Here is a 27,114-nt window from a genome sequence, read left to right as displayed (position 1 = left end):
CAAGCTGAATTGGAGCTTTCTGAAAGGCCACATTTTCACAGATTGGAGCTCTGGCAATTGCTGAAAATGAGGCTCCTTTAAAGTCTATCCCATTAGATCCATGCAGGAAGTTCCAATTAACTGTTTGTTTCAGAGCATCCTCTTCCATCCTCCTTCCCCCTGTCTACACCATGAATATTACAAATAAGGTTGTTTTCCAGTTGGCATAGAATGTTTGCAGGAGATGTAGGTTTTCTTGTCCCCAAAGGGGGAACGATTAGGTGTAGAAAGAGACTTCATAAAAGGTCCTTTCCAACCCTAACTATTCTATGATCCTTACCCAATCAAATACAACCTAAGGGATAGATACTGGTGAGAGTCTGCCTGGAGTTTGACATGACTGATGCTTGTACCACCTAAGGATGCGGTTATTAGAGTTGCATCTCAAGTAGCATGTTTTAGGGCTGACATTGTTGCCTCTTTGCTTTGCAAAATGTATTTAAAAACTCTTTCTTGGGGCTGTATCTATAAATTATCCTAATATTGCAATAACCAGCACTTCCAGCCCTCCCCTGCTGACTTACTGCAGCAGACACTAACCCATCCGTGTGCTGACCTCAGAGCAGCTTCCAGTGTCTGAGGGGTGCTACAAGGGTGCTGGAGAGGGGCTCTTCATCAGGGACTGTAGTGATAGGACAAGGGGTGATGGGTTCAGACTGAAACAGGGGAAGTTCAGGTTAGATATAAGGAAAAAGTTCTTTACTGTGAGGGTGGTGAGGCACTGGCGCAGGGTGCCCAAAGAAGGGGTAAATGCTCCATCCCTGGCAGTGTTCAAGGCCAGGTAGGACAAAGCCTTGGGTGCCATGGTTTAGTGTGAGGTGTCCCTGCCCATAGCAGGGGGTTGGAACTGGATGATCTTAAGGTCCTTTCCAATCCACACCATTCTATGAGTCTATGAAAGTTCAGAGCGACATCAGGAGCCAGCACCATGAGTGTGGAAGATGGTTTACTGGCCATCCCTTGCCTCTCACCTAGAAGAACTGCAACCAAACTGTTAAATCACACAAATTAGTATCACTTGAGAGACTGGACTTAAGTTTGACTACAGAAGCTTGCAGTAAAAGCACCAGAAAGCTATGCCAGAGCCCAGAACTGGTTATCGGGTGCATTTTTCTCCCTTTTTCTGACTTTCCTATAAAGAAAGTAATGCTGCTTCTTGCAAAGACCTTCAGGGGTGGGTGTCTCTTTTAATTTTAACTCCTTTGCTGACTGTTTTCTTCCTCTTGACAAAGACATGGCATTTATTACAGCTGGCAAAACAAGTGCCAGGCACTGATTAGGAGAAAACAGATCTATTCCCTCTGATAGAGGGTAAAAGTGAAGACAGGCTGTGGGACAAGACTTTGGAGTCATGTCTCTTCTGGAAGAAGAAAAGTCTCTGAAGAGACAGACAGTGGATAAACTGGCAGAGCTCTATTTCTTTTAAAGGCAGTCTTTATGAAGTTAATTTTATAAGATGATGCCTTTCACTTCTTCTGACCTATTATAATAAAGTGGAGTTATCAGAATGGGCTTTTCATTTCCCATTATAAAGGACACGGTGGTATAATGAATCCGTCTGCCAGGCTTGCTTGCTGTTCACACCTTTCTCCCAGTAATGGAGTCTACATGACTGAAGACAATTTCTCCTTCCCAGAGTGGTGTTGCCCTGTTGAAGCTGTGGAAATCTTTGCTACTGAAAGGCAAGAGATGGCGGGGGGGAACTCAGTCCCTTCATAAACATGTGAGTTAAGCAAGTGCTGGGCAGTATTAATTAGAATATCCAGTGCAAATAGTCCTAGGATGCCCAGTGCTGTAAGCATTGATCTCTGAGCAGTCTGATGTCATCCAAGTGATGCTTTTGCTTCTAAACCCCTAGATGTTGTGCTAGAAGTGTTTCAGAATCCATTGCTGCTTCTCCTTTTGCTCCTGAAAGTTTTCCTCTCCATACTGTCCCCCTGCAGTGAGGTGGCCTGGGAATGCTGCAGGCATCCCAGTGAGCATCTCCTCCTGGTGTAAGGGTCTGCTGGGGCTGCACAACTGCGGCTGGAGGAGATGGAGTTGCTGGGGAGAAGCCCCAGGAGCTGTTGAGCCCAGCTGGAGATGGTGGGACAGGCTTAGTGATTCCCTATTGCCCCGTCCTGCTGCCATCCTACTGCATCAGCAGCGCTGTCCTGGGTCAGATGTCTCCTCCTGGTTGAATCGCTTGCTTAGCTCCTTGCTGGGAGTGATGTCCCCCAGTGTGTCCTGCACCCTGCTGTGAAAAGCCAAAGCACACCTCTTTCTCTTCTGTTCAACAACTGGAAGCTCCCCCAGCACCCAGCACAAGGGCATGTGCATTGCAAACTCGATTCATAGGATCACAGGACTATATTGATTCATAGGACTATAAAACTTCCTATTTATTATGCTCCCAGCCCTTTACAACCAGACCAAAATTTAACTGACAGCCATAAAATATTGAGAATATTGTTTGAGGGGCAGGGTTGTAGATGTGCAGGTATTGGGCACACTGGTCTGTAGTACTGATGGGAAGATGTGGAGCAGATCATCAACCCTTCCTCATGGGAGAAACCACTGTTGGCTTCATCTGGGTTAGCTCCATGAACAGATTAAACTGCATTTTTGAGTCAGTTTATCATGATGGTCCCACTGTGAGTCTGCAGCTAGATCCAGTCTGAAGGACTCGGACCAAGGAGGTGGCTGTTCAAGTGACAAGCAGAGCCCACCAGCTAAATGTCTCTTGTCCTAACTGTGTGTAGTTACTGGTTTAAAGCTAATAGGTTCAGCTCCTTTATCAGTGAATACAGAGATGCTCCCCAGAGCAATGTATCACTGCTTGTCTCCAGGAAGCTGCTTCTCCTGAGGGAAAAGCCTTTTGGTCTTTCACAGTGTGGTACCTGTGGTCCAGCAAACTGAGTTGTTGGTTGATGTGGAGTCAGATGAACCAAATCCTCTAGTGGAGCATCTGCAGCTGAGAGGAGAAAGGCTGATCCAGTCTTGATACCTTGATGGGGTCTTTGCTGTTACCCAGGCAGGTATTGATCACTCATCCCAAAGTAATCTGCTTGCAAGCCTGTGCTTGAAGAGCCCAAAAATGAGTGTTGTACAAGCAGAAGGATCCCAGGGAAGCAGCTAGCATCAGTGGGTGCTCTGCACCCAGCACTGGGTCAGTGTTGGATCCCAGCTTTCTGGCTTCCCTGTGAATTGAGGTGTTGGTGCCAGCTTTCAGGTGGAAACCTATCAAAAACAGTTGTAGGAGCAAGAGCTGGAACACATCTCATTACATGTTTGAGCATGGAAAGCACTAACGATGCCTGTGAGTTTAGTCTGGTGTTGAGTGGGGTCCCACATAGTGTGTTCTCCAGGAAACAGATGGGTGGTTTCAAACAGTGATCAGTCTTTCTTTGAGATCTCTAAAGCCATTCCCAGCTCCTGCTCCAGGCTACTGAGAGCCCTGAGCTCACAGGCACTTAATGGTGATGCTGGTTTGCATTGGAGCACGTAGGTGCACGTATGGGCTCTGGTGTCTTCAGCTTATGGATGGATTCCTATGCCGACAGCACTTTTGCCCTGTTTTGGTTTATCCCTAGGGATAACAATGTCTGCTTCCCATTTTAAAGCTGACTTCATGGTGCAAACCAATGCCCAGAGCCCCACAGGGCTGCATGCACTGGTAGCAGCATCAGTGAGCTGGTTCAAGGCCACATCCTCAGCAGATGTAAATGCGAGCAGGTTCCGCCGATGCCAGCAGGTGATGTGGAGCTTTGGGTTGCTGCTGGATTTCAGCATTCCTAATTGGAATGCCAGGGCTGTGCTTTGGGCTGCTGAGTGTCTGAGGAGGAGCGTGTCTGGCATGGGAGGCTCCAGGGTGCTGCTCTGGAGTGAAGCTTTAACCTGGTGCAGCTCTGCCCCTCTCACCCGCCTGCCCACCTGATTTGAAGGTGGAGATTCCTTACTGTCACGGTTCCCCTTCCCTCCAGCACCCCTGGCAGTGTGGCATAGAATCACAGGAGGTTGGAAAGCACCCTAAGATCATCCAGTTCCAACCCTCCTGCCATGGGCAGAGACACCACACGTTAGCCCATGTCACCCAAGGTGTCCTTCCTGCAGCCTTCCAGCAGACTCAGGGCTGGTCTTTGCAGCAAGTCCTGTGTGTTGTGTTGGGCTGCTGTGGTCTCCCCATCACATAACCTGGCTCTCCTCCTGCCCTTGTTCTCTGTTATCACCCCATTTCTGTCTTTTGCTGAGGGCTGTTGGGAGATTTAAGTCTCTCCCCTTGGGCTGGATCCCTGAACCACCAACCCCATGCCTTTGGACTGTGTGTGACCTTGTTCTCCTGCACTCCAGCTGCCTCCTCACAGCCTAGCTTGGTGCAAGGGATTTACTAATCCTTGTGTGCTCCCGTGCCCAGATTGCAGGTGCTCAGGAGCAATGACAAGGAGGAATGGCTTTAACCTGCCAGAGGGGAGACTGAGATGAGCTCTTAGGCAGAAGCTCTTCCCTGTGAGGGTGCTGAGGCGCTGGCACAGGGTGCCCAGAGAAGCTGTGGCTGCCCCATCCCTGGCAGTGTTCAAGGCCAGGTTGGACACAGGGGCTTGGAGCAAGCTGCTCTAGTGGAAGGGGTCCCTGCCCGTGGCAGGGGTTGGAACTGGATGAGCTTTAAGGTCCCTTCAACCCAAACCAGGCTGGGATGCTGTGTAGTGTGGGTGCTTTTGTGAGCAGCAGGTATGCGCACCAGCCTCAGAGCTGAGAGCTGCAGGTGACAATACAGGGATCTGCTGCTTTATTTCTCTTACAATCTCAGAAAGCATGAATTAAACTATTGGGTCTTTTAGTCCTTTTCCTTCTGTACTGGAAACCCAAACACAGCGATTCTGGGTTGATATTCAGAGACCCAAAATGTAAGTGGCCACTTTAATTTGCCTGTCCAAAATGAGCCATGGGCTGGGGGAGAGTGAAATAGGTTTTCTGTGCTGGTTTTCCAGTTTGAATCATAAAGGTGTTTAACATAGATAAGGGAGTGTTTAACTCTGTGTTATCTTGACAGAATTGCTTTAAAAGGTGGATCTTCCCAAGAGCAGGAAGATTTTTTCAGTTCCATCTCTTTCCCTGGCTTGAATATTCATTGAAATACTTGATTTTGTTGTATTTCCCCCTCTTTTCTGCACTCCCCATACTCCATACCCACAGGTCCCCTTTTCTGCTCACCCAGAACCTCTGCTGAGGAGTTTTTGGCTGCCTGCTTTTGCTTAGTCCACTCGTCCAGTGCACAGGAAAGGAGTTTCTAGGCTGAAACTCCTGCTGAAGCATCTCTCACCAGGGCACCAAGCCCGACCTCCTGATGGAACTTCATTAGTTTTACACATAGATGCTGATGCTCCTCAGCATAGAGGGGCTTGGGGAGATGGAAGGAGATGGCGAAGGGGCTGCTCTTGAAATGTCTGGTTCAGCTGTGACTCAGCTTTTGCTTTGGGGTTTTTGCCCCTTCCTGTGCTGATATGTGTGCATACATGCGGGTCTTTGCTCCTCCATAGAAAGCAAAACCCAAAGCCTATAGGAGTTGGTGATAACCCTTGCAGTTAGTAGCTATTACAAGGTCTCCTTTTATCTGAATAGCTAAGAGAAGAATGTGTGCATCTATAGCAGCCTTCCAGCATGTGAAGGGGGCTACAAGGATGCTGGAGAGGGACTCTTCATTAGGGACTGTAGTGATAGGACAAGGGGTAATGGGTTAAAACTTAAACAGGGGGAGTTTAGATTGGATATAAGGAAGAAGTTCTTTACTGTAAGGGTGCTGAGGCACTGGAATGGGTTGCCCAAGGAAGTTGTGAATGCTCCATCCCTGGCAGTGTTCAAGGCCAGGTCGAATGGAGCCTTGGGTGCCGTGATTTAGTGTGAGGTGTCCCTGCCCATGGCAGGGGGGTTGGAACTGGATGATCTTAAGGTCCTTTCCAGCCCAAACCATTCCATGATTCTCAGTATAAGGAAGGGAAAAGGTGGAGGTTTTCTGCCTTATGTTGTAGCCACTTTTTGCTGATTTTCAGAGTTGTCCCTTGGTCACTGAGACTCCTTTGGGGGCTGGCAGAATTCACTAGGTTGAAATGACACTGGGTGAACTTTTGGGCTTGTGTCTTTAAGTCAAGGAGGAACCAAGATTGTTCTTTCCTTCTCTCTGTTGCATTCCTTAACTTTAGCTCTTGCAGTGACATTGTTCTCTTCCGCTACCATATACATGTGGGTATTTCTCAGCCTCACTTGATGAGAAGGTCCTGAGCAAGCCTCTAATGAATCACAGTTTTCTCCTCGGGATGACATTGTGTCCTTATTTGCATCTCTGTTTGCATTCTTATTTTGTTTTAACCTCAAGCCTTTCTACGTCTTCTCATCCAATGGATTTTAAGCCTTGGGATATGGATGCAATTAAGGACCTTTCATTGCGCAGTCTCTTACCTCCCCCGGGGGCAGACCTCCTGCCAAAGGCATTTGAACCGTGCTGGCTTCTGCAGCTGGTGATACCATGAGCATTTCTGTCTGTGCTTCTGCCCATGTGTTGCTTTTCCTGACGAAAACAAGCTAAGGAAAGGATCAGGCTGACCATCTGTCTGTTCACCTCCCTTTCCTTATCCCCAGTAGTATCCTGACCACTTCCAGGCCTCTGGCAAAGGAGATCTTCAGTTGAGAGCTTGGTGCAGCTAAGTATATGAAGAAGCTCCTAAGGCTTGCCTTATGAAGGTGGTGTTATGGGATTGACCATTATGAGACATCCAGGAGTTCACAGAAGCCACCCTTGAAGATGGGATGTTTTCTGACCAAGTTCTCGTTAGATGACATTGGATACCAGGGAAGCTGACCCTGGGAAAACCACCTCCTTTGTTCTGCTTCTTACAGACCTGCTTGGCAACAGAGGGGCTGCCCATCTGTGTGCACCAAGCTGGCCCCTTGTGTGTCATCCTTGCCCAAGGATGTTTGCAGGACAGGAGGCTTGGTCCTACTTTATCCTCCTATTAGTCTTTAGGGAGGCATCTCCTTGTTGAGCTCCATGTGGCAAAGCAGCAGTGATGACTTTTCCAAGCTTGGCACCTTGGGCATGATGGCAATGGATTTGTGCCCTGCCAATTGAGTTGTCCCATGGGCTGCATCACCCCTCTTTGGTTCTCTTTCACACTCCTCCCACCTTTTGATCCCTACTAGAAGCCAAAGGGTTAAAAGAGCTCGGGGGGGGGGGGGGGGGGGGGGGGGGGAGGAGGTGGAGATGAGGTATTTCAGATGCTCATTACTCACTGCCAGCTTCCCCCCACATCATATTAATTTCACGCTGTCACGCAGGACTGCGCTGTCTCTCTCGTCAGCATCCGAGAGGGTGACGGGGATGGGGGGGGGGGGAAAGCAGGTTCCCCCCTCTCTTCACCACGGCTGTGATTTGGAAAGCTCATTGGTAGCCTCATTCCTTGCTGTGGTCCCAAGCCGGGGCTGCTCACCTTGCAGGGGGGACCTGGGGAATGGGGGGCCCTTCGCCACGCGCTGCCTCCCGATGATCATTTTCCACCCCGCTGCTTCTGCAAAAACCCCATGAAATGAGGTCTGCAGCAGCAGGGAGGGAGGGAAGGAGGGGGGGGGAGCTGCCAACCTGCCCTGCCCTACCTGTGGGCAGCGAGGATGCTGCTTAAAGTTGGGCTTTAACCAGTTGCCTCCCTTTCTAGTTTCAATGCAAGGAGCGCTGCCTGCGATGATCTCTGCCTTTGCCTCCTCTCTCATTTCTCCCCCTTTTCAGCTGTTTGCTCGCTGCAGCTGCCAGAGCTGTCACCTCTGCAGGGACTTCTTGCCATCACACGAGGTAGGGCTGGGGCTCTGACAGCTCCCACACAGGCTCAGCGCTCCCCAGCCCACCCCGGCTGCAGCTCGCTCCTGCTGTGAGGCTCACCAGCAGCACGGATTCTGCTCTGGCCCCAGCAGGTTTTGTTATCCTTATCCCTGGAAGGTGTCTCAGGTTTTTGTTCCACGTGTGCTCCTGTGTTTTGGTGGGGGTTGGGGATGAAGGGATCCTCTCCTCCCCTTTTCTCTCATCGTGTGCCCTATGGCCACGCTTCTTGCAGTGCTTGGCAAAATGCAGCAGCAGCAGCTCGGGTCTCCCTGTGTTTGCAGAGCTGAGGAGGGAGCACATTAAGAGGCACAGCTCTCCCCTCTGACAGCAGGGAGCTGGTGGCCCACGCTGTTTGAAACTGGAAAGCTTTGCAGTCAGCCTTGGGAGGGGAGTGCCAAGGGACCTGTGGCTCTCATGCTCACAGAGCTCTGGACCCAAATCCTTTGCCGTCAGCAGCACCAGCCTCTGGTACCCCAGGAGCTTTCTAATGCTGATGAACCATTAGAGAATCTGTGAATCCAGGCATTAATCCATCTCTTTAATCAACTTTGCTCATGCTTCTGTGGCTCTGATTCCTTTTTGAGGTCCCCTCTTCCTCAGAAAGGCCATCCTCTGATGTGGGAACTCGCATAGACACATCTCTTGGGAACATCAGCATCTCCCTGGTGCTGTTCCCCCACCTTTGCCCTGACCTTACAAGCAGGAAGTGCTGGCAGGAAAGGTCTTTGAACCTCCTTTTGCAGGGCTAGCGTGCTGGCTGTCATCGGGCACACTGTATGGGACCAGTCCAGCTTCTTCCCATCAGTTTTTACTCTTCCCATATGGAGATCTTCCAGTTGAAGCAGAGATGTTGCTTCTGGGGGGTATGTGGCAGGTTGTGGCTGTTCAGAGGCAGACAGGGGATGGTGAGACATGGTTTCCTGAGCCCTGTTCCTTGACATTGGTGCATGACTCAGAGGAAAGTTTGTACCTTGGCAAATGCCTCTATTCAAGCAAAGCATCTCTTCTTGAGGAGTCACTCCCTGCTCCCATCTCATTTAATCCCTCAATATGAGCATGGCAGCTTGTGTACCAGCCTGGAGAGCTGGACCTAGTTGCTTTGCCTCTAAAAATGAGGATGTGTTGAAAGCCTCTGGCCTTGCAGCAAGGAGACATGAGGTCCTTGCTCTTCCTCCTGCTCCCTGGATATCCCTGATGGGCAGCCAGTTACCCAAAAGGGGCAGACTCTGTCCCTTTTGGCCCTCTGTTGGTGTTAGCAGGTTGTTTTTCAGGTAGGTCATTGCCTTTCTTCTTTCCTGCTGGCATCCATGCATGCATTCCAGCTTGTTCAGGTCAGCTGGTGCAGGCACTGCTGGCAGCTGCAGCAGAACATGGTTTCTCTTCCTCTCCTGTAGCCCCCTGTTTCTCCCTCATATTCACCCCATGCTGTGAACACCCAGAACATTGTGAGGAGCCTTCCTGAAGGTCTGAGGGGAACAGCAGAAGGGGGTGGTGATGAGGAGAGCTTGCACCCCATTGCACAGATGCCCTGCTCAGTGTTGGGTGCTGCTTTAGAACTGTTCTGCCCTCTTTTGAACTCTCTATTGCACTATTCTAACACTGGAGAGCAGGGCTGTGGAATGCTCTGGCTGTGGGGTGGTGTTGGGGGAGCTAATTTAGATTATTGGAGAGGCTTTAAGTTGGGAAGGCTGGGGCAGGGGATGGGGAGCACTGAAGCAGACACTTGGCCTAATCTAGGTCCATTTATTGAGTTAGGAAGGCTGCATCAGCAGGGTTCATGGCTGCACACTGATGCGGCGAGATGCTGGGCAGGGACAGTGCAGGGATGCATGTCCCCACCTCTGGGACATCACCCTCCATGGAGGAGGTGCTGTGTGCCTGGTGGTGGCTCATTCTGTGTCCGTGGGGAGGATCTGTCTTGGCTGCAGTGATGAGAAGCTTGCACTGTGGAGAGCAACAAGCTTCCTGCTATGAGGAATTTGCTCAATCCCATGATGGCTCAGGTAATAATTGCACCATGCATTTGCTCCCTGTCCCTTTGCAGTGACATGTGAAGATGTGTCCTGCTGCATAAAATAGCCTGTGAGCTTCAGCAAGTGGTAGTGGTGCGGATTGGAAAAGGGTGTCCCAAGAACGGTACACCAGGAGCAAGAAGAGATGTTACCCCCCATCATAGCTTGGGTAACGCACACAGCTCCAGTTTTGGGGATGGGCAAATTGGAGCATTATTGGAGTAAATTAATGGCTTTAAGATGAAAGAAGGGAGATCGGGATGAGCTCTTAGGCAGAAGCTCTTCCCTGTGAGGGTGCTGAGGCGCTGGCACAGGGTGCCCAGGGAAGCTGTGGCTGCCCCATCCCTGGCAGTGTTCAAGGGCAGGTTGGACACAGGGGCTTGGAGCAAGCTGCTCCAGTGGAAGGTGGGGACTGGAACTGGATGAGCTTTAAGGCTCCTTTGAACACAACCCAGGCTGGGAGTCTATGACAAGTAAGTACATCTAGGAATACTGCTCTGCTCTCCTTGCTCTCCGAGTACAATGGGGCAGTCTGACGTGTCGCTGCCGGTTGTATCTCTGGAGAAGACTGCTGGATGACGTGGTGGCTCCCAGCGAGCTGATGCGCTCCTGTTCTTGCTGCTCTCTCTTATTGTGCTCCCTGACAGACTTCATCTGTTGTTGGGCTGGGCTCTTTGGAGACAAACCTGCGGTCAGGAGATCTCGCCATCCTCATTGCATTTGAGTCACCAGAGCAGAAGCACTTCATACAAGCTCCTCCATGCTTTTGCATGCATTTGATCTTCCCTACGTGTTTCTCTGTTCTCCTGATGAAAATAATTAAGCTGGTTATTTCTCTAAGTCATCCTGCAGCTTTACAGGGACAAGACTTAAATAAGGCTTCTCTTTAAAGCAGAACTGTGTTAAAATAGCTGGCTGCCTATAAATATCTCATTGCTTCTATATTTACTCTCAGTGCAGGAGGCTCTACAGTTGAGTCTGAGATTCAATAGTCTGATGCGGCCAGTATCTTAACTGCAAGGCTGCTTTCTCCAAAGGATGTCCTAGGATGCCTTTGAGGGCCTGTGAGGTACGGCTAAATCTCCCTTCCATGTTTACTGCTTTGCTAGTTGTACAGATTTCCTCTTGTCTTTGAAACGAGCCGACTCATAGGAATCCTGGAGGAGCAGAGATTGGTACCGGGCCCTCTTATGAACACTATTTTTAGCATAACTTCTTTTTGACCAGAGCTGCGCTCTGATCAGGGTTTTCAAAAGAGCCCAGAGGAGATAAATCCCTAAATCTCAGCTCTGTTGGAGCTCTGGGTTCCTTTGAAATCCTGACCTGCTGGTGATTACTGCAGTGACTTGGTGGCTTCTAAGCCCTGGTCCTGCAAGGTGCTGCGCACAGGGAGAATTGTGGCTTATGAGCACGAGCTCTGTGAAGGGCTTTGGGAGCATTGGAAGCTCTCATTGAAGTCTGTGCAAGGATTGAGATTTTGTGAGGTTTGGGATATAAGGGTCATGACTGTCATGACTTTGTACATCTTGCTGAGAGCCACCATAGGAGGGTGGTTTGGTCCTGGTGTCGTCCTCGGGGGTGGGTGTGATGGGGAAGAGCTGGACCTTTCTCCTCTATGTTTGAATGTCTTTTGTCCCCCAGAAAATGGTCAGTAATTACAGCAGCATCAAGAAGAAAAGCCATTGGTTAGGTGAAATCACACTGCTCCATCAGCAAGGAGCAGGAAACAAGGGCAGGACAGGCATGACTCTGCTTGTGCAATGCCCTATGGGCTGGCACAGTAGGAAGGGACCTACGGAAGGGCTGAGACCTGGCTTTGCAGTCGGAGAAGGAGAAAGTTGGCTTTGTGACTGGCACTGATTTTCAGATTCAAGGGGGTTGGAACTAGATGATGTTAAGGTCCTTTCCAGCCCAAACCATACTATGATCTTGGGAATTCTGTGGTCTCTGGTGATGTGCATCACTTTCCAGCTCCATTAAAAATGCAAGATGGGAAAAACAATAGATGAAAAAGCTTTGTGGATGTAGAAGCTTCCTTGAACTTAAAGGTATTTTCCAACGTCAGTGATTAGATCAGGGGATGACCCAAGTCCATCCTACTTGGCTGAAAGGCACCTGGAGGCTGCTGGGTGCTTTTTGGTGTGTTGGCATCTCATCATCCCCCCCTTTTCATTTCACCCCATTCAGTTTGGTGTGGAGCCAGCTCTGTCAGGCTAAATTCCTGTGATGCTCACACTGTTCCTGTCTGCCTCTGCCAGTGGGAAGCTGTTGAACAATAGTCATCATTTGGGAGGAGGAGCAAAGGGAGGCTGTAAGACAATGTGATGCTGGTTCCACTGCACAGCGAATCAGTGCCGACCGGGGAAGAGAAAAGCCCCTTGTAACATCACTTGTTAAAACCAAATCTCAGTAAGGAACTGCATCTCTCCCACAACATTAAAACCTTGCGGAGCAGCATTAAATGCAGCAAAATAAAGCAGGCAAACCTGGCTGCAGCACCGGTTTAGAAGGGACTGAAGTGGAGGGATATTAAGATGTGAAGACCTGCCGCTGTGCTGGTGATGGAGGATTTAAAACCTAATAATGACTGTTGTGGGTTTTCCCCTCCTTTCTGCTTGGTTCTCAGAATCGCTTTCGTTCTGTTTAGCATGCAGCCTAATTGTGTAATTAGACCATAGACTGGAGTAGAATGTAGTCTGTGTAATACCAGTTATAAAGAAGAGGCCTAATTATGTATATCTGCTCAGGTAAATAATACATCAGGGGCATGGAGTGGCCTAATTACTGTTCTGAAAACCTGCCTAATGACTAATTTACTTGGAATTCCAGGAAGCTTTTGATAAGGTCCCTCAGAAGCAACTCTTAAGGAAAAGAAATGGAGAAAGGGGTAAAACGCTTTGCTATGTTTTTAAAGCAGCAATTTCAGCGATGTGAAGCAGCCCCTGGCTTCTGGATGGTGAGGAGAGGGAAGGTCTTGTGGCTGCCTGTAGGTCTAGGGCCAGAGCTGTCGGGTTGCTGATCCTGCTTCACCATGAGCTCCAAGAGAAGCTGTTGCTGGCTGAGGTATCCACAAGGAATAGGGCTTAATGTTGGCAGGAGCCTTGTAGGTGAATTCACAGCTCCTTAGGAGAAGCACGTGGATGTCCAGAGTCACTGGCACTGTTTGTGCATATATGAAGCATTAAATAACTTAGGAAGGTCTGTGCCAAAACCTTATAAATCCAGAAAGAGCTGAGCTTTGTTTAGGTGTCTGCAGGCAGAAGACAGAGGGAGCAGGGACAATCCAAAAAGCTGGACCAGCTTCCCCAGGGTTGGGTTCTAGGTGGATCTCATGGGCTTCCTCTGTGTGCAAGGGGGAATGGGGTTAAACTTAAACAGGGAAGTTCAGGTTGGGTATAAGGAAGAAGCTTTTTACTGTAAGGGTGCTGAGGCACCAGAACAGGTTGCCCAGGGAGGTTGTGAATGCTCCATCCCTGGCAGTGTTCAAAGGCAGGTTGGACAGAGCCTTGGGCAGCATGGTCTATCTAGTGTGAGGTGTCCCTGGCCATGGCAGGGGACCTGGAACTGGATGATCTTAAGGTCCTTTCCAGCCCAGACCATTCTATGTGTTGGAGCTGGGATCAGCACTGTTATTCTGGGGAGCTTGTAGGGTACATCATGGAGATACCACAGTGAGATTTAAACCTACAGCATGGATACAGGAGTCAGTCCCTGGTGAGAGCTGGGCACTGAGCTGACACGGAGGGGTAGGAGATGTTAAGACTTGCAGGGAGGAGAGTCCCAGTGAAGCCTTTAGCTGGGACAAGGGTACCCTGAACCAGGGGATGAAGGAGGAGAGCTTGATGAGGGCTGCCTGGTGCCAAGGCTGGGCAGGGATGCAGGAAGGGGTTGGGGCAGATGTGCCAGGCCAGTGTGGCCACTGGGGAGGGGAATCTGGTACGGTGACTTAGGGACAGGGACGTGGGAGCTTTGCAGGCTCCCCTCTGCTCCCAAACCACCTTGCCCTGTGCACTGTGTCTACCAGGATGATTTTCTTTTCTTGGCATGTATCTGTGACAAAGCATGACTTTGTTCTGCCACGGGCACAGTGCCTCTTCCCCACATTGACAGCTTTAAGGGAAAGAGCTAAAACATGCACTTTGTAAGGTCCTCCACCATGTGAATTGCAATGGTCCCCCTCGCCCTGGACTCTCCTCCTTCAAGCACTGCTCTGTCCTGCTGCCTTGATGTAGAATTGTAGAGTCCGCTAAGTTGGAAAAGAACCTTAAGCTCATCAAATCCACTCTTTACCCCAGCCCTGCCAAGGCCACCCCTAACCCATGGCACTGAGGCCTGGTCTCCATGGTGTGTGAACACTTGCAGGGACGGTGACTGCAGCCCTGCCCTGGGCAGCCTGTTCCAATGCCTGAGCACCCTCTGGGGCAGGAATTGTTCCTCAGCTCCATCTAAACCTGCCCTGGTGCAGCTTGAGGCCGGTTCCTCTTGTCCCATCCCTTGTTCCTTGGGAGCAGAGCCCAGCCCCTCCTGGCTCCATCCTCCTGTCAGGCAGGTGTAGGCAGCAATCAGGTCCCCCCTGAGCCTTCTCTTCTCCACACTGAACCCCCCAGGTCCCTCAGCCCTTCCCCATCACACTTGTGCTCCAGGTCCTGCACCAGCTCCATTGCCCTTCTCTGACCCCGATCCAGCCCCTCAATGTCTCTCTGGTAGTAAGAACTGATGCGTCTCTTGGTGCAGGCAGGTTTGGCCACCACTGCTCCCTGCCTTCACAACCACCTTGCTAGGATTTTGGGTCTTTTCTGGGTGCAAACACCATTGTGTGTTTCCAACTAGAGGAGCTGATGTGCAGGGAGCAGTGGGAGGGAATTAGCACCGAAGGATCCTCTGCCAAGCAGCCAGGATGGAGATAAAGCAGGAGGATCTTTGTGCCTAGCCAGGGAATGCTAATTGCCTTCCCTTCCTTGCAAACTTTGCAGATGATGCTCTTGAAGTCCTCAGGAAGATAAGCAGTTGCTGTGGCAGGTGTGCCGAAAGCGCCGTCTGGATGCAATTAGATGTGTTTGTGAGAGAGCATTCCAGAGACAGGGAATGGGGCCGTTCCTGCCGGGCACATCCTAGGGGGCTTGTCCCACTCCTGTGCTGGGCTGCTTGTGGAAAGCTTTGGTTGCTTCCAGCCTCATTTAGGGGATACAGAGTGGGAATCAGGCTGGCAGAAATAAAGCCTGAGGATAGGGAGAGGTGTTCCTTGTGCTGCAGGGACAGAAAGGTGGAAAAGTGCTCTCGGTGACACATCAGAGACCCTCCGCATGGGATGAGCACCCAGGCTGGACACCACGTGTCCCATCACCACAGCCAACGTGCTGCCCGTGTGCCTTTCTCTGGCCCCAGTTCTCCCATTAAAGAGAATTCCCTGGGTGATTTCTCTGGGTTTTCCAGGCTTCCTTCCCAGTCTTTTTATGACTTCCAGCTTTTCTGCTGCTTTTGCTGTGGGGTTTTTCCTTTCTCTCTCGTACCAAGGATGCTCACATTCACATTGCACGGGTTAAATCACGAGTCCCTCTTCTACCTTCGCGGATGGATCAAAGCATTGTACGTCTGTGTGAGGCTGGTAGACAGCAGTGGGCAGTGAGCTGGGGTAACGGGAGAGGTGTGGAATCCTGAGGTCACCTTTATGGGGAAGCAGAGCTGAAGAGGAGCCTGGGGTCCCTGCTTCATTCCCCAGCTCTTTAGCAGCAGCTCAAGGGCTGCAACATCTCTTAGTGCTGGCTCCTCCCGCATCAGGATCTGATGGTCATGCCTGGTCCTGGAGAACCTCCCGGTTTGAAAATGCTGTTCCCAGTTTTCATGGGCCCTTTGTGTAGAACTGTGTTAAATGGCACTTTTCATTCCAGAAGCCTTTGTTTCAGAGAGATCCCTGTCCCCTGGGGTGACCTGGAAGTTCTGTTGGGAGTCTCTCCACTTCACTGTCCTGCCATCACCCAGCAGCGCAGGAGAAGGACAAGTGGGAATCACCTGTGTCCAGCTGAATACACAGGAGGCTTTTGGACACAGCTAAGGACACAGGCTTGAACAGCTCTGAAATGTGACTGTGGTGAGGCTCCCCAAGCAGACAGGGCTGCACTTCCTTTAGGTGTGGAGGAGGTTCCCCACCGCATCCACAAGCTCAGCAGGACTGGCAGCTCCTGCCTGGAAATGCTCGGTGCCAAAAGCAATGATTCCACGATGGAATTGCTCAGCTTCCCTCGGTAAGGGTGGCCAAGAGGGGAGCCTGGCTTTGGATGGGAAGCTCTGAGCAGGGTGGCCAGGTCTGTCCCCCAAAACTGGCCTCAGGAAGGGGTCCATTGGGAGGACTGGGAGAATACAGCAGCACTTCTCCCAGCAGCACAAGGCTGGCACTGAGGAATCACATCAAGTGAAACCCAGTTTTGCTGCGGCAGCAGATCAAGAGGCCTCCAAACAAAGATGATGCTCCTGGGCAGAGAGGAGGGGAAGCTGGAAAAACTGATGATCCATGTAGGAAGGAGCAAGGTGCAGACGTGGCTGTCCCCCCCCCGGGTACCGCTGCCTTTTCATGGGGGTTTGAAGGGGATTTGATTATCCAGCAGCAGGTAGGGAGCCACTGCAGGAATGAGGGGTCAGCTTTGAGGTGGGGACCTGCTGCCCAGCATCGCTTCATCCGTGCAGCCGTGGGCTGGGGGCCCACCAGGACACCTTGTGTGTTGTAAAGTCCTCCCAGCCATCATCTTCTGCCCCACTCCACCAGAGATGGAGGCAGCAGCAGTTTGCGCTTTGGTGAGGGTGTCCGGAGCCTTCGCTTTGCCCTCCTATGTGTTCAGAGGTTACCAGGATGTTCCTGATGATGATGATGATGATAGCAGTAATAGGGGAGATAGGTGGCAGATTAATTCCTCCAACTCTAACAGGATTTAAGCTAACAAGAGAGGAGGGCTTTCTTTTTTCCTCCCCCTCCCTCTTTCCTTTCCCTTCCTCTTTTCAGGTATTTCCTGTGCTGGGGATAACACCACCAAGGGGTGTTAAATTGGCTCTGAATGTCCACCCCTGGCTGTCCACATTCTTGTAACGATTTCATTAGCTTGAATTATCCACGTTATTTTCTTGTAATGGGATTAGCTGTACTGGAGTCAGTGAAGTCCTGGAGCGGGAGGCGGGAGGGCCCTTCCGCTGCCTATTTCATTAACTCTCTCATGCAGGGGGTGGAACTGGCCATGGCTCAGCCCAGGGGCAAAACTATTTGCCAGGGTCCTTCCTAAAGGAAGAAGAAAGAAAAAGGACCATTATTTCCCTCCCCATTCCCTTATAATCAGCAAATCAGTGCAGAAGCAGAGGCTGGTAGGGATGCAATTTGCTGGGGGGAAGGAAGGTCCTTTCTGGGGGCAAAGACAGGGTGGAAATCATACAGCTGAGATGACCATTGCAAAGTGATGGGGTGAATTCTGCTGGCTTGATGAGTGGCTGCAGCCTGCTGCTGGGGAAGAAAGAGGTGGTGAAGCAAGGGAAGGGAAGGGCTTGTGTCTCTTGGCTTGTGCTCCCTGCCCAGAGCCATGTTTGGGGAGCGGTTATGCTGCCTGGCTCATTCACTTGAGCTCTGGCCTAGGGCTGCCAGCAGTCATCAGGGAGGATGGAGTCAGCAGCACATGGTGTGCGAGGCATCCCTGCCCATGGCAGAGGATTGGAACTGGATGATCTTAAGGTCCTTTCCAACACAAACCGTTCTATGAGAAGGCAGCGAGAGCAGAGAAGGAGGTGGTGGCAGTAGGTGGCAACCCATAGGAAGGTTGGCAACCTTGCTAGAGGTTTTCACGAGCACCTTTTCACTCATATCTAATCTAAATCTCCCCTTTTTCATCTTGAAGCCATTCCCCCTTCTCAATGCTCCCGAGCACTTCCAATCTGGGCATAGGAGCACACAAGGGGAGGTAAATCCCTTGCACTAAGCCAGGCTGTGAGGAGGCACCTGGGGTGCAGGAGAACACGGTGGCACACAATCCAAAAGTGAATGGCATGGGGTGGTCCCATGGTATCTATTCTAAATCTACCCTCTTCCAGCTTGAAGCCATTCCCCTTTGTCACTGTTTATTGGTTAGTTATGTTAATTGTGCTGATTGCCATGACCACTATTAATAGAGGCAGTTTTGGTGGGGGACAAAACCCCCCAGCAACCCACCATGCGTACACTACTTCATCACCTCCTGCCTTCCTTCCCCATATAGTAACAAGGATCAGTGTCCTCTGAAATCCCAAGTGGGACCAGGGCTTGGGCGGGTGTGGGATGGATTTGGAGGACCTTTCCCTCGATGAGTCACGCATCCCAAGCACCACAGAAACATGCAGTGTTCCCAGAGATGCCGGTAGGGCCATCCCCTCCCTGCCACCCACAAGGGATCCAGCACTTCTGCATGGCATTGCCAGCTATCAGGTGCTCTTGTGCTGCTCTTCCAGGGGTGCTGCAGCCATCCCTTCGCTTCCGTGGCTGAACAGAGGGAAGAGAAGTAGATTTCTCCTCCACACTACAAGCTGGCTGCAGGTCAGAGGAACATCACTCCTTGGGATTGTAATTACATCCTTCTGGCACAGGCCAGCTGGGAGGCAAGTCCTTTGCCTGCTAATTATAGGGCATTATATTGCTCTTAACCAGAGCATACCCTAGGTTGGTGGACAGCACACGGTTCACTTGGAAGGTGCTTGCCCATCCTTCATCAGCGTGGCCAAGCAGCCAGGCGAGGACAGGGGTACAGGTGGTCTCCAGAAGCTTTCTTCCTTCCTCTGCCAGCATCACCCACAAGTCTCACCTGCATCTCCCTCCCTTTCCATCACTGCTCTCCTGCTACCAAACCCATTGTGCTTCCACCCCAGTACCACCTGAGTGCCAGCACCATCTTCTCCTGCTGACTCCACCACCTCTTTTCAGTGCTCCTCTTCTCCCACCAGGTTCTGTTTGCATTTCTGCCCCCTGCTTCCCAAGTCTGACTCAGTGTCCAAGCGTGGCCCCATCACTGCCCCAGGCAGCCGTGGCAGTGGATTGCATGTGCTCATTCATGAGACAGGGACCTCCAGACCAGGGTAAGCTGCAAGCTCCTTGGGACCAACCTGTCCAGCCCTGGTTGTTGTTTTGAAGTCCCAAACATAAAGACGTGTTCATCTTGGTGTGCCCTCAGCTATGAGCTGATCGAGCGCTCTTGGGTTGCCAAGTTCTGTAAAGGAAATCTCTTTCTCTCATTTACATCCCTTCAGGAATAGACTGAGCTGAGCTCTTAGGCAGAAGCTCTTCCCTGTGAGGGTGCTGAGGCGCTGGCACAGGGTGCCCAGAGAAGCTGTGGCTGCCCCATCCCTGGCAGTGTTCAAGGCCAGGTTGGACACAGGGGCTTGGAGCAAGCTGCTCTAGTGGAAGGTGGACACAGGGGTTGGAGCTGGATGAGCTTTAAGGTCCCTTCCAACCCAGCCCAGGCTGGGATTCTCTGATCATTGTGAGCAGCTCCATGGGGAAGTTGTACAGGACATTTCGCTTTGCCAAACTTGTTACAGGTGACGTCTCAGCCTGATGCAGTGCCACCAAGAGCTGCAGGGGCCCAGGCTGAGCTTGTGGGTCTGGTGGGTGCAGGACTCACCAGAAAGGAGCTTAGAGTCTTCCACAACCAAGTCACAGTCTCAAGAAGGAAAGGGCTTTGCTCCTGCAACCGCCAGGTCCTTCAATGCTTGTGCTGGAGCTGAGCCCTGGTGCTGGTGCAGGAGCTCAGGAGCACTTGGGGAAGACCTGGATGCTGGTGGGTACAATGCAGAAACCACTTGGGTTTCACACTCCTGCTAAATCCAGGGTCCTCCCTGTGAACCACTGTGCTTGGGGCCAGGAGCCTGGCATGGGGCTGGCAAAGGAATTTGGTGCCAGCGCTTTCTGATCTCTGCCCAGTTTGACAAGGAGAGAGATGCTGGCTCCAGGAACCCCCATCCCTGGTCAGCTTTGAGAATCCCCATCCCTGCTGCGTTCTCATGCTGGTTATGCCCATTGGGACCATGTTGTGGAAAAGAGGAAAGAGGTGGCAGTGACCCCAGGCCCAAGTTGCTGTGAGTCCCTCTGCCATCCCCACCCCAGGAAGAGCACGGTTTCAAGCAGCTCAGTGGGATCTTACACTCGAGCTGCGGTTCAGCAGCCTGTATTGAAGCTGCTTTCTTCCCTCCCCTGTCATTTTGCTCGGGTTTTGCCTGTGTCCCTTTTCCTCCTGCCATCCTTCTTCCTGTGGCTTTGCCCTGGTACTATCCATGCACAGCCATCCCGGAGCTGGAAGGCTGCAGCATCGATGGGATGCGGGAGCAGACATGCAGCATCTGCCTTCCTTGGGTACCAGGAGCCTGGCGCTGCGGGGGGTAATTGGGTTCCCTCCTCCTCTGCCTTTCTCCCCCCTTCCCCCCCAAAACCCAGAGGAAATAATTGGAAAAGAGAGGTGTGAGCCTCTGCCTGGCACTGCAGAGGGGAACATTAAAGGCCCGAGCTCTCCACTTCATTCGCAGCTCCTGGGCTGGTAATTGCTGTGTTGTGGTTTCTAATTAGCACCACAGTTGGGGGTAGGTGTTTTACTGGCAGCCCTGGTGGGGTCAGCCCTGCCTCTGCAGTGCCCCTCGGCTTCCCTCGCCCCCCCCTGCTTTGCCTGCTTCCTGATGGATCCATCCCTCTGGGAGCAGCTGCTGGGTACCACCGTCCTTCCGCCCAGGGAGATGCCCGTGGCCAGACCTGCTCTGGATCAGGTCCCCACTGCCTCCAAACGTCTCCCAGCATGGGTGTCTCTGAGCTGGGAATGAAGGAAGGAAAGAAGAGGCATCTCCTGTCTCTGCCCAGGGTTAAGGTGGGTCACCGTGGCCCCTGGGACCCCATGAGCACTTTCTTACTCGTCCTCACCCATCTGCCTGTCGGTTCTCGGTGTCAAAGGGAGACGCATGGTGTTGTAGTGCGCAGAGTAAGTGTTGTCTGAGCTCTCCTCCCTTTTAGCAGACATTCTGCTCCCCATAGGCAATGCCTGTGGTGTTTTCCATAGTCTGAAGCAAGCACCCCCCTGCCCATGCCACCACGGGCTGTCTCTCTAGATGCTCATCTCCTTGGACCAGGAGCTGTCTCATTACCTCTCCCTTAACCCAGCCATGGTAGGGATGCTGCAAGCTATAGGAGCCACCCGCAGAGCTCCTGGGGCCCCCCTTGCCTGCACCCCCATGCAGGAGGCCCCTTCTGCTGCTCCCCGGGGGCTGAGCATCCCCACAGGGGAGGCTGCTCCCTCCCCTCCACTCGGGTTTGTTTGTTTGTGTAACACCAGCACGAAGGGGGCAGGAGGGAGGGAAAGCACTGAGGAGGAGACGTGCAGATTCATTTTGCAGCTTCATAATGGTACATTTACACACCACGTTGCCTAAGGAAATTGGGGAGATGAATGCCTGGTCATGCTGCCAGTGCACCAGGTTAACTCCTAGGATTTAGCTTATATCATTTCACGAGAGCATTTATGGCCTTTACTGTGTTTATTCCCAGGTGCTCTTTGGCACTGCTGCATCCCGGGTTCCTTTTGTGTATGCACGTGTGTGTGTGTGTGTGTGTGTGTGTGTGGAGATTTTCAAATGAAATAACACATCTAGTCAGACCTGGTCCACATTAAATATTTATTGCCTGCAGTTTGTGCATATGTGTTTGATAAATGGCTGGAAGGGGAGGGGAGGAGAAGGGGAAGCGGGAGCTCGGATGCGGAGAAAGCATCGGCTTTGTCCTGGAATTCCTCCAGGGGATGGCACTGGAGAGGGCTCTTTTGGGTCTGTTTTCAGGCTTTTTGGACAAGGTCCAGGCTAGCGGGATGGTTGGGTGCTTTGGTGCTCAAGTGACGAGCTCCTTCTCTAGGGACAGGTGTACCATGACAAGGTGTCCTCTTGGGTCGTGGCTGAGCCCTACCCCACACCCTCCAGCTAAACAGAAACCCCTTTATTTCCCCATTCCTTGCCTTTCCACTCTATTGGCACTCAAAAACCTGGCTGAAATGCTGCTGGATCTGGGGGTTGTTGTGCAGGACTCAGGTCTGCTGAGTTCACCTCTTTCTACATTCAGCAGGCTTAAGTAAAAGCAGTTTATTCCAGCCCATGAAAGAGGCTGGGTGGTTGGAAATGCAGGTATCCGAGTGTTAAAGTGAGGAAATGCAGTCTTAAAAGCCATGCCCAGCTTCTGTGGAGCAGAGGGATGGGGCTACAACAGGCTCTGGGGATGGAGGAGGTACTCTGGAAAGAGAACAGGTCCCCCTGGGGCCATGCTCTGGCTTCTGCCTGTATCCTGTGCACTCTTCAGAGGTGCAGATCCATGTGGTTTGGTGGTGGCTTGGAGCAGCAGTAACCTGAAGATGCTCTTTGGCTGCTCTGAACAAGGCCTGCAACCAGTAGCACCGTGGCTTGTGATAAACTGATGGCTCTTCCCCTGATCTCACCGTGTCTTTGCTTTTCCCTCTCTAATTCCCAGCACCTTTGGAGAGCTGAAGACTGTCCGGCTGCCCAAGAAAATGGCAGGAACAGGATCCCACCGGGGCTTTGGCTTCGTGGATTTCCTCACCAAGCAGGATGCCAAGGTGAGATGTAATCTTCCTCTTTGGTGCTCTCCCAGCCTGGTCTTGGAGCAGAAGGTGATGGAGGGAGCCTGGAGGCTCTGTCCCACTGAGGCTTAGCCCAGAGGTGGGGCAGGCTATTACCATTCAGCAGCAAAGCTGGTAGCTTCCAGGTTACATGGCAGAAACCAAACCTAAGCCATAATGGGCACGGGTTTGGTGTAACTGATAAAATGGCCAAAACTTCTTGTACCGTAGAAGGGCAGGGGCTTGTGTTTGAGGTTTATCAGAAGCCAGGTGAAAAGGGATGGGTTTGACCAACATTAACACCTTAGGAAACCTGAGTGCGTGTCCCACCTCCCCTACTGCCTTGAGTTGGATGTTGTGGCTGTTTACTGTTGTGAGCTGTGCAAGGCTGATGTTCATGAGTTCCCCTGTGTGTTTTGAGAGCCCCTGTGAGCAGCCTTCCCCTGGTGCTTTTCAGATAGTGCAGTAAAGCAGTGGCTGTGAATTGGCCAAAAGGATGGGCAAGAAGAGAGAGCACAAACCCAAAGATCAAGTTCTGTACTACAGCCATTTGTCTTGGTCTGAAGAGGGGACTTTGGCTGTTACAGGCTGGCCAAGGATGCTTTCTCTACAGCAAGAACTGAGCTCCTGAAGGTTGAAAGCACGTTTTAACCAAACCCCACAGATTGTTCCAGTATCTTGGTGTCTTCACAACCTATGTGCACTTTCTGCTGCTAAATATTCCATAGCATTTTTCATCTGGGATAGATTCCTGTTCAAAGTGCTCTTGTCTATTCTTATTTTGAAGCTTTCCTATATGGTTAAATTCCATATTTGCAGAGGAAACAAGAGGGTTGTAGCCTGTCTGATAGTGATGTTCTCACTTTGCCAGGGGTTCGGGACCAGGCATGGTCTCTCATGCGCTGGACAGGAGAAGGGTCCTCAGCCCTGCTGGAAGCTGCTGTGTGGGTACTCCCAGCACCAGAGCAGGGCAGGTTTCATCCCCATTGCTGGCTCCTGGCAGTTTGCACAGTATCTTGAAGGGGAATGGTTGTGGGCACAAGGCAGGGGATGTTACTGCTGAAGGGAAGGGGCCACATGGCTCCACTGACTCCCTAAGACTCTGAATTTACGAGACCAGAGCTGAAGGACAGAGGAGGGGGAGCAAGCAGAGCCTGTGTTTATGTTTTTAGACAGGATTCATTGATCCAGGATCACCAGGGACTATTAGATCATCCCTTCCAGTCTGACCTCCCGTATAACACAGTACATAGAGTTTCTTTGTTAGTCCTGTATTGATCCTGATTCAAACTTCCTTCTGCTCAGCATTTATCCTCTCCTTGCTCACTGGGCAGCGTGGGGTGCAGTGAGTCCCCTGGGAACTGGTTCCTCTCCCTGTGCCTGTGGCTTTACTCAAACTCCAGCTGGGGTATGCTTTGCTTTAACCTCTGCTTCACTCCAGAGTCACTCAGGATTTCTTCCTGGTGTTTGAATTAGGCTTTTCCTAAAGGAAATGGAAAGATGCATACAGGGAACTGGCTGGTTATCATCAAACCATAGAATCCCAGCCTGGTTTGGGTTGGAAGGGACCTTAAAGCTCCTCCAGCTCCAACCCCTGCCACGGGCAGGGACACCTTCCACTAGAGCAGCTTGCTCCAAGCCCCTGTGTCCAACCTGGCCTTGAGCACTGCCAGGGATGGGGCAGCCACAGCTTCTCTGGGCACCCTGTGCCAGCGCCTCAGCACCCTCACAGGGAAGAGCTTCTGCCTAAGAGCTCATCTCAGTCTCCCCTCTGGCAGGTTAAAGCCATTCCCCTTGGCCTGTCCCTACAGGCCCTTGTCCCAAGCCCCTCTCCAGGTTTCCTGCAGCCCCTTTAGGCACTGGAGCTGCTCTAAGGTCTCCCCCTCTCTCAGCCTGGCTCCAGAGCAGAGCTGCTCCAGCCCTCACAGCATCTCCGTGGCCTCTCCTGGACTCACTCCAACAGCTTCACGTCCCTCTTGTGTGTCCTTGTTGCTGCTCAGTTTGGGGGTGCATGGGGCAGCACCCGCTTTTCTGCTTGCTTTCAGGAGGAAACAGGGCAGAGGCTCAGTGTCTCCCTCCCATCCCTCTTCAGCCCCTTGGGGACCCAGTGGCTGATTCCAGCCGTGCTGGATAAACAGAGATCTCAGTGGTAGGAAGCTGGGAGAGCACTGGCAGCATTCCCAAAGCTCGTGGAAGCCACAGGAGGTGAGCGTGCAGGGAGCAAGCTGCCCTTTGGAAGAGCATCTGTGGGGGATGTTGTTCTTCTCCAGTGAACCACCTCTTCTTCCTTTTCTTTTTATCTCACTCATCTCTTTGAGGGATTTAATTGTCTCACAAGTGTCACATCAAGTACACTCCATTGGCCGTCTGCGAGAGGATGCGCTGGGTATTGATGAATAGGATCCTGAATATTGTAAACAGGGCCATAACTGGCTCCGAGTTTATTGCTTAGTGAAAAGAGAGGAGGGGAGTGGGCCTGGAGACCTGGGAGCTGAATAGCTTGTGGTTGTCAGTGATGTTGTTGCTCAGAGCAGTAATGTGGAAGTCGCTTCTGAGTGTCTTATAAAACATGATGGGTTTGTAATGGAACAGTTAAGGGGGGGGGTTGTTGGGCATTTAAAGCCTGTGACCTCTCGTGTTTGTCTTTTTCTCTGAGCAATCTCAACCAGGACAGGGATGTGGGGCTCCTGCTCCCAGCTGTCCTGTCGGGTTCCTTCAGCCTCCCCATATGCTCTGCCCAAGGAGAGCAGTGTGGTCGCCTTGCTTATAGGGAAGGTGATGTTCAGGCAGGGCACAGGACACTGCTGGTGGGAGCAGCTTCTCCCCATCCCATCATCTGCTCATCCTTCAGGGCCCCATTCTCAAGCCTGGCTTTCCCAAGCCTGATGTCTGCAGCCAGGGCTGTCTCTTGGGTCATTTGACAGCTCCCAGGGTGATGAATGGACTCCACTGGGAGCCCTACACCACCATCAGGTGAAATCAGCAGCCCTCTGCCTTCTGTGTTGTGAGCATTTAACAGATCACAGCGCACACACATGCACAGCCAGGCAATGGCAAAGAGCTCATGTCAAAGACAGCAGTGGGAGGGACAAAGTAATACTCCCAAAGAGGGTTTGTGTGCCTGCTGATCATAGAATGGCTGGGTTGGAAGGGACCTTAAAGCTCATCCATTTCCAACCCCCTGCCATGGGCAGGGGCACCTTCCACTAGAGCAGCTTGCTCCAAGCCCCATCCAACCTGGTCTTTGGTTTTAAATCCCCACTGCCAGCTGACCACTAGCTGGGAGTACATGGAAGTTAGGGGATGAGAGAGGGAACTTTGATCTGCTGGCAATAGCAAATGAATCCCGTTAGGGCAGCGTTACCCATTTGCCATGTTCCCTGGGCAGAATTGCTGGGGGATTGTTTTTGTTTGTGAACCATTAACTGGAAGACAAGTTTCCCCTTTTCTCCCCTGTTGATATAAAAATGCATCTGGTCTCCAAACAGAAATTGCCCATTCGGGAAAGACAGTCAAGCCTTTAAAAATGCATGCACACGGAAGGCAAAAATCCTTGTGTGCAGCTGGCATCGCAGAGAGCATCCTCAGTTGGGACTGGCTTTTGTGAGGAAGGGAAATTTATCAAGCTCCTAATGTTGTTGACCCTTTGTCCCTCTAATGGCTCCAGCCCGGAGGCCCTTCAGCTTGAGTATTTAATAGGGCAAGGGGGAATCTCTAGGCAGAGCAGCACTGTCCTCCAAATTAACATGGCATTTAGGGATGGAGCTGTAGCACTCGGGGGTGACAGGCGCAATGGTCCGGTCTCTTGATCTCTGCCTCTCCGCTGCCCTGGCGCAGCACGCTCTGCTCCAGAGCAGCATCTGTCGTGTCCCAGTGCCTTCATGTGAGTTTTATCAGCCACCCCATCACTTTGAAAGCCCCTTTCTGAATCCCACAAGCGTTTTTAAGCTGCTGTTCCAGCCTCTCTTCCTCTTTGCTCTGCTCTTTTCCCTGGCTGGGCTCTATCGCTGCCCAAGCTGTACTCAGAGCTAGCGACAAAACCCCACTGCACTGAGATACAACACTCAGCTTGAACCAACCAACGTGTTTTAAGCATCCTGTTTCCTAAGGCTGGAAGGCTGTAGGGTTTTCATGCAACCCCTGAAGCATTTGGAAAGCAGAAGAGACCTGTGAGGAGGTTTGCCAGGGTTCTTATTCAGGTACAGCTAAACAAACCTGGCCACCCAGTGCTGTCTTTGGAAGCCAACCTGTTTGTCCTCATGTCGTATTGCTCGTGTGATTAAAATGTGCTTTTTCCCTACCTATCCTTTCATTTGGAATAGCAGCAGTGGCAAATTTCCTCCTATTTCCAGCAGTGTGGATGTATGGGGGTGGCGTTTGTCCCCTTCATCCTTTTGTATTTTAAATCGTGGGTGGTTTCTCTGTTTTTGAGTCCTGAAGAAGTCTTTATTCCTCTCAGAGCAATGCAGAGCTGAATTTTATGGTACAGCTTGCTTCTAAAGGAAGTGACATTCACATGGTTAATTGTAGAATCGCAGACTGGTTTGGGTTGAAAAGGACCTTAAAGCCTTTACCGCCCTCACAGGGAAGAGCTTCTGCCTAAGAGCTCATCTCAGTC

At 51.5% G+C, this 27,114-nt stretch overlaps 1 protein-coding gene across 1 annotated transcript in view; it reads left to right on the top strand.

The window, feature by feature from the left end:
* The window catches only part of RBM19 (RNA binding motif protein 19), a 59,372-nt gene that overhangs the window by 21,315 nt on the left and 10,943 nt on the right, over positions 1-27,114 (top strand). Inside the window, exon 22 of the mRNA XM_057411239.1 lies at positions 22,388-22,493. Coding sequence (XP_057267222.1) covers positions 22,388-22,493 — 106 coding nt within the window. The remainder of the gene's footprint in view (positions 1-22,387; positions 22,494-27,114) is intronic.

This window comes from Pezoporus wallicus, unplaced genomic scaffold (genome assembly GCF_028554395.1).
Source record: "Pezoporus wallicus isolate ANWC-B61680 ecotype Strahan unplaced genomic scaffold, APGP_CSIRO_Pwel_v1 contig_6401, whole genome shotgun sequence".
Lineage (NCBI taxonomy): Eukaryota > Metazoa > Chordata > Aves > Psittaciformes > Psittacidae > Pezoporus > Pezoporus wallicus.
Note: the sequence above shows the minus strand (reverse complement) of the source record. Positions and strands in the feature narration are given on the sequence as shown.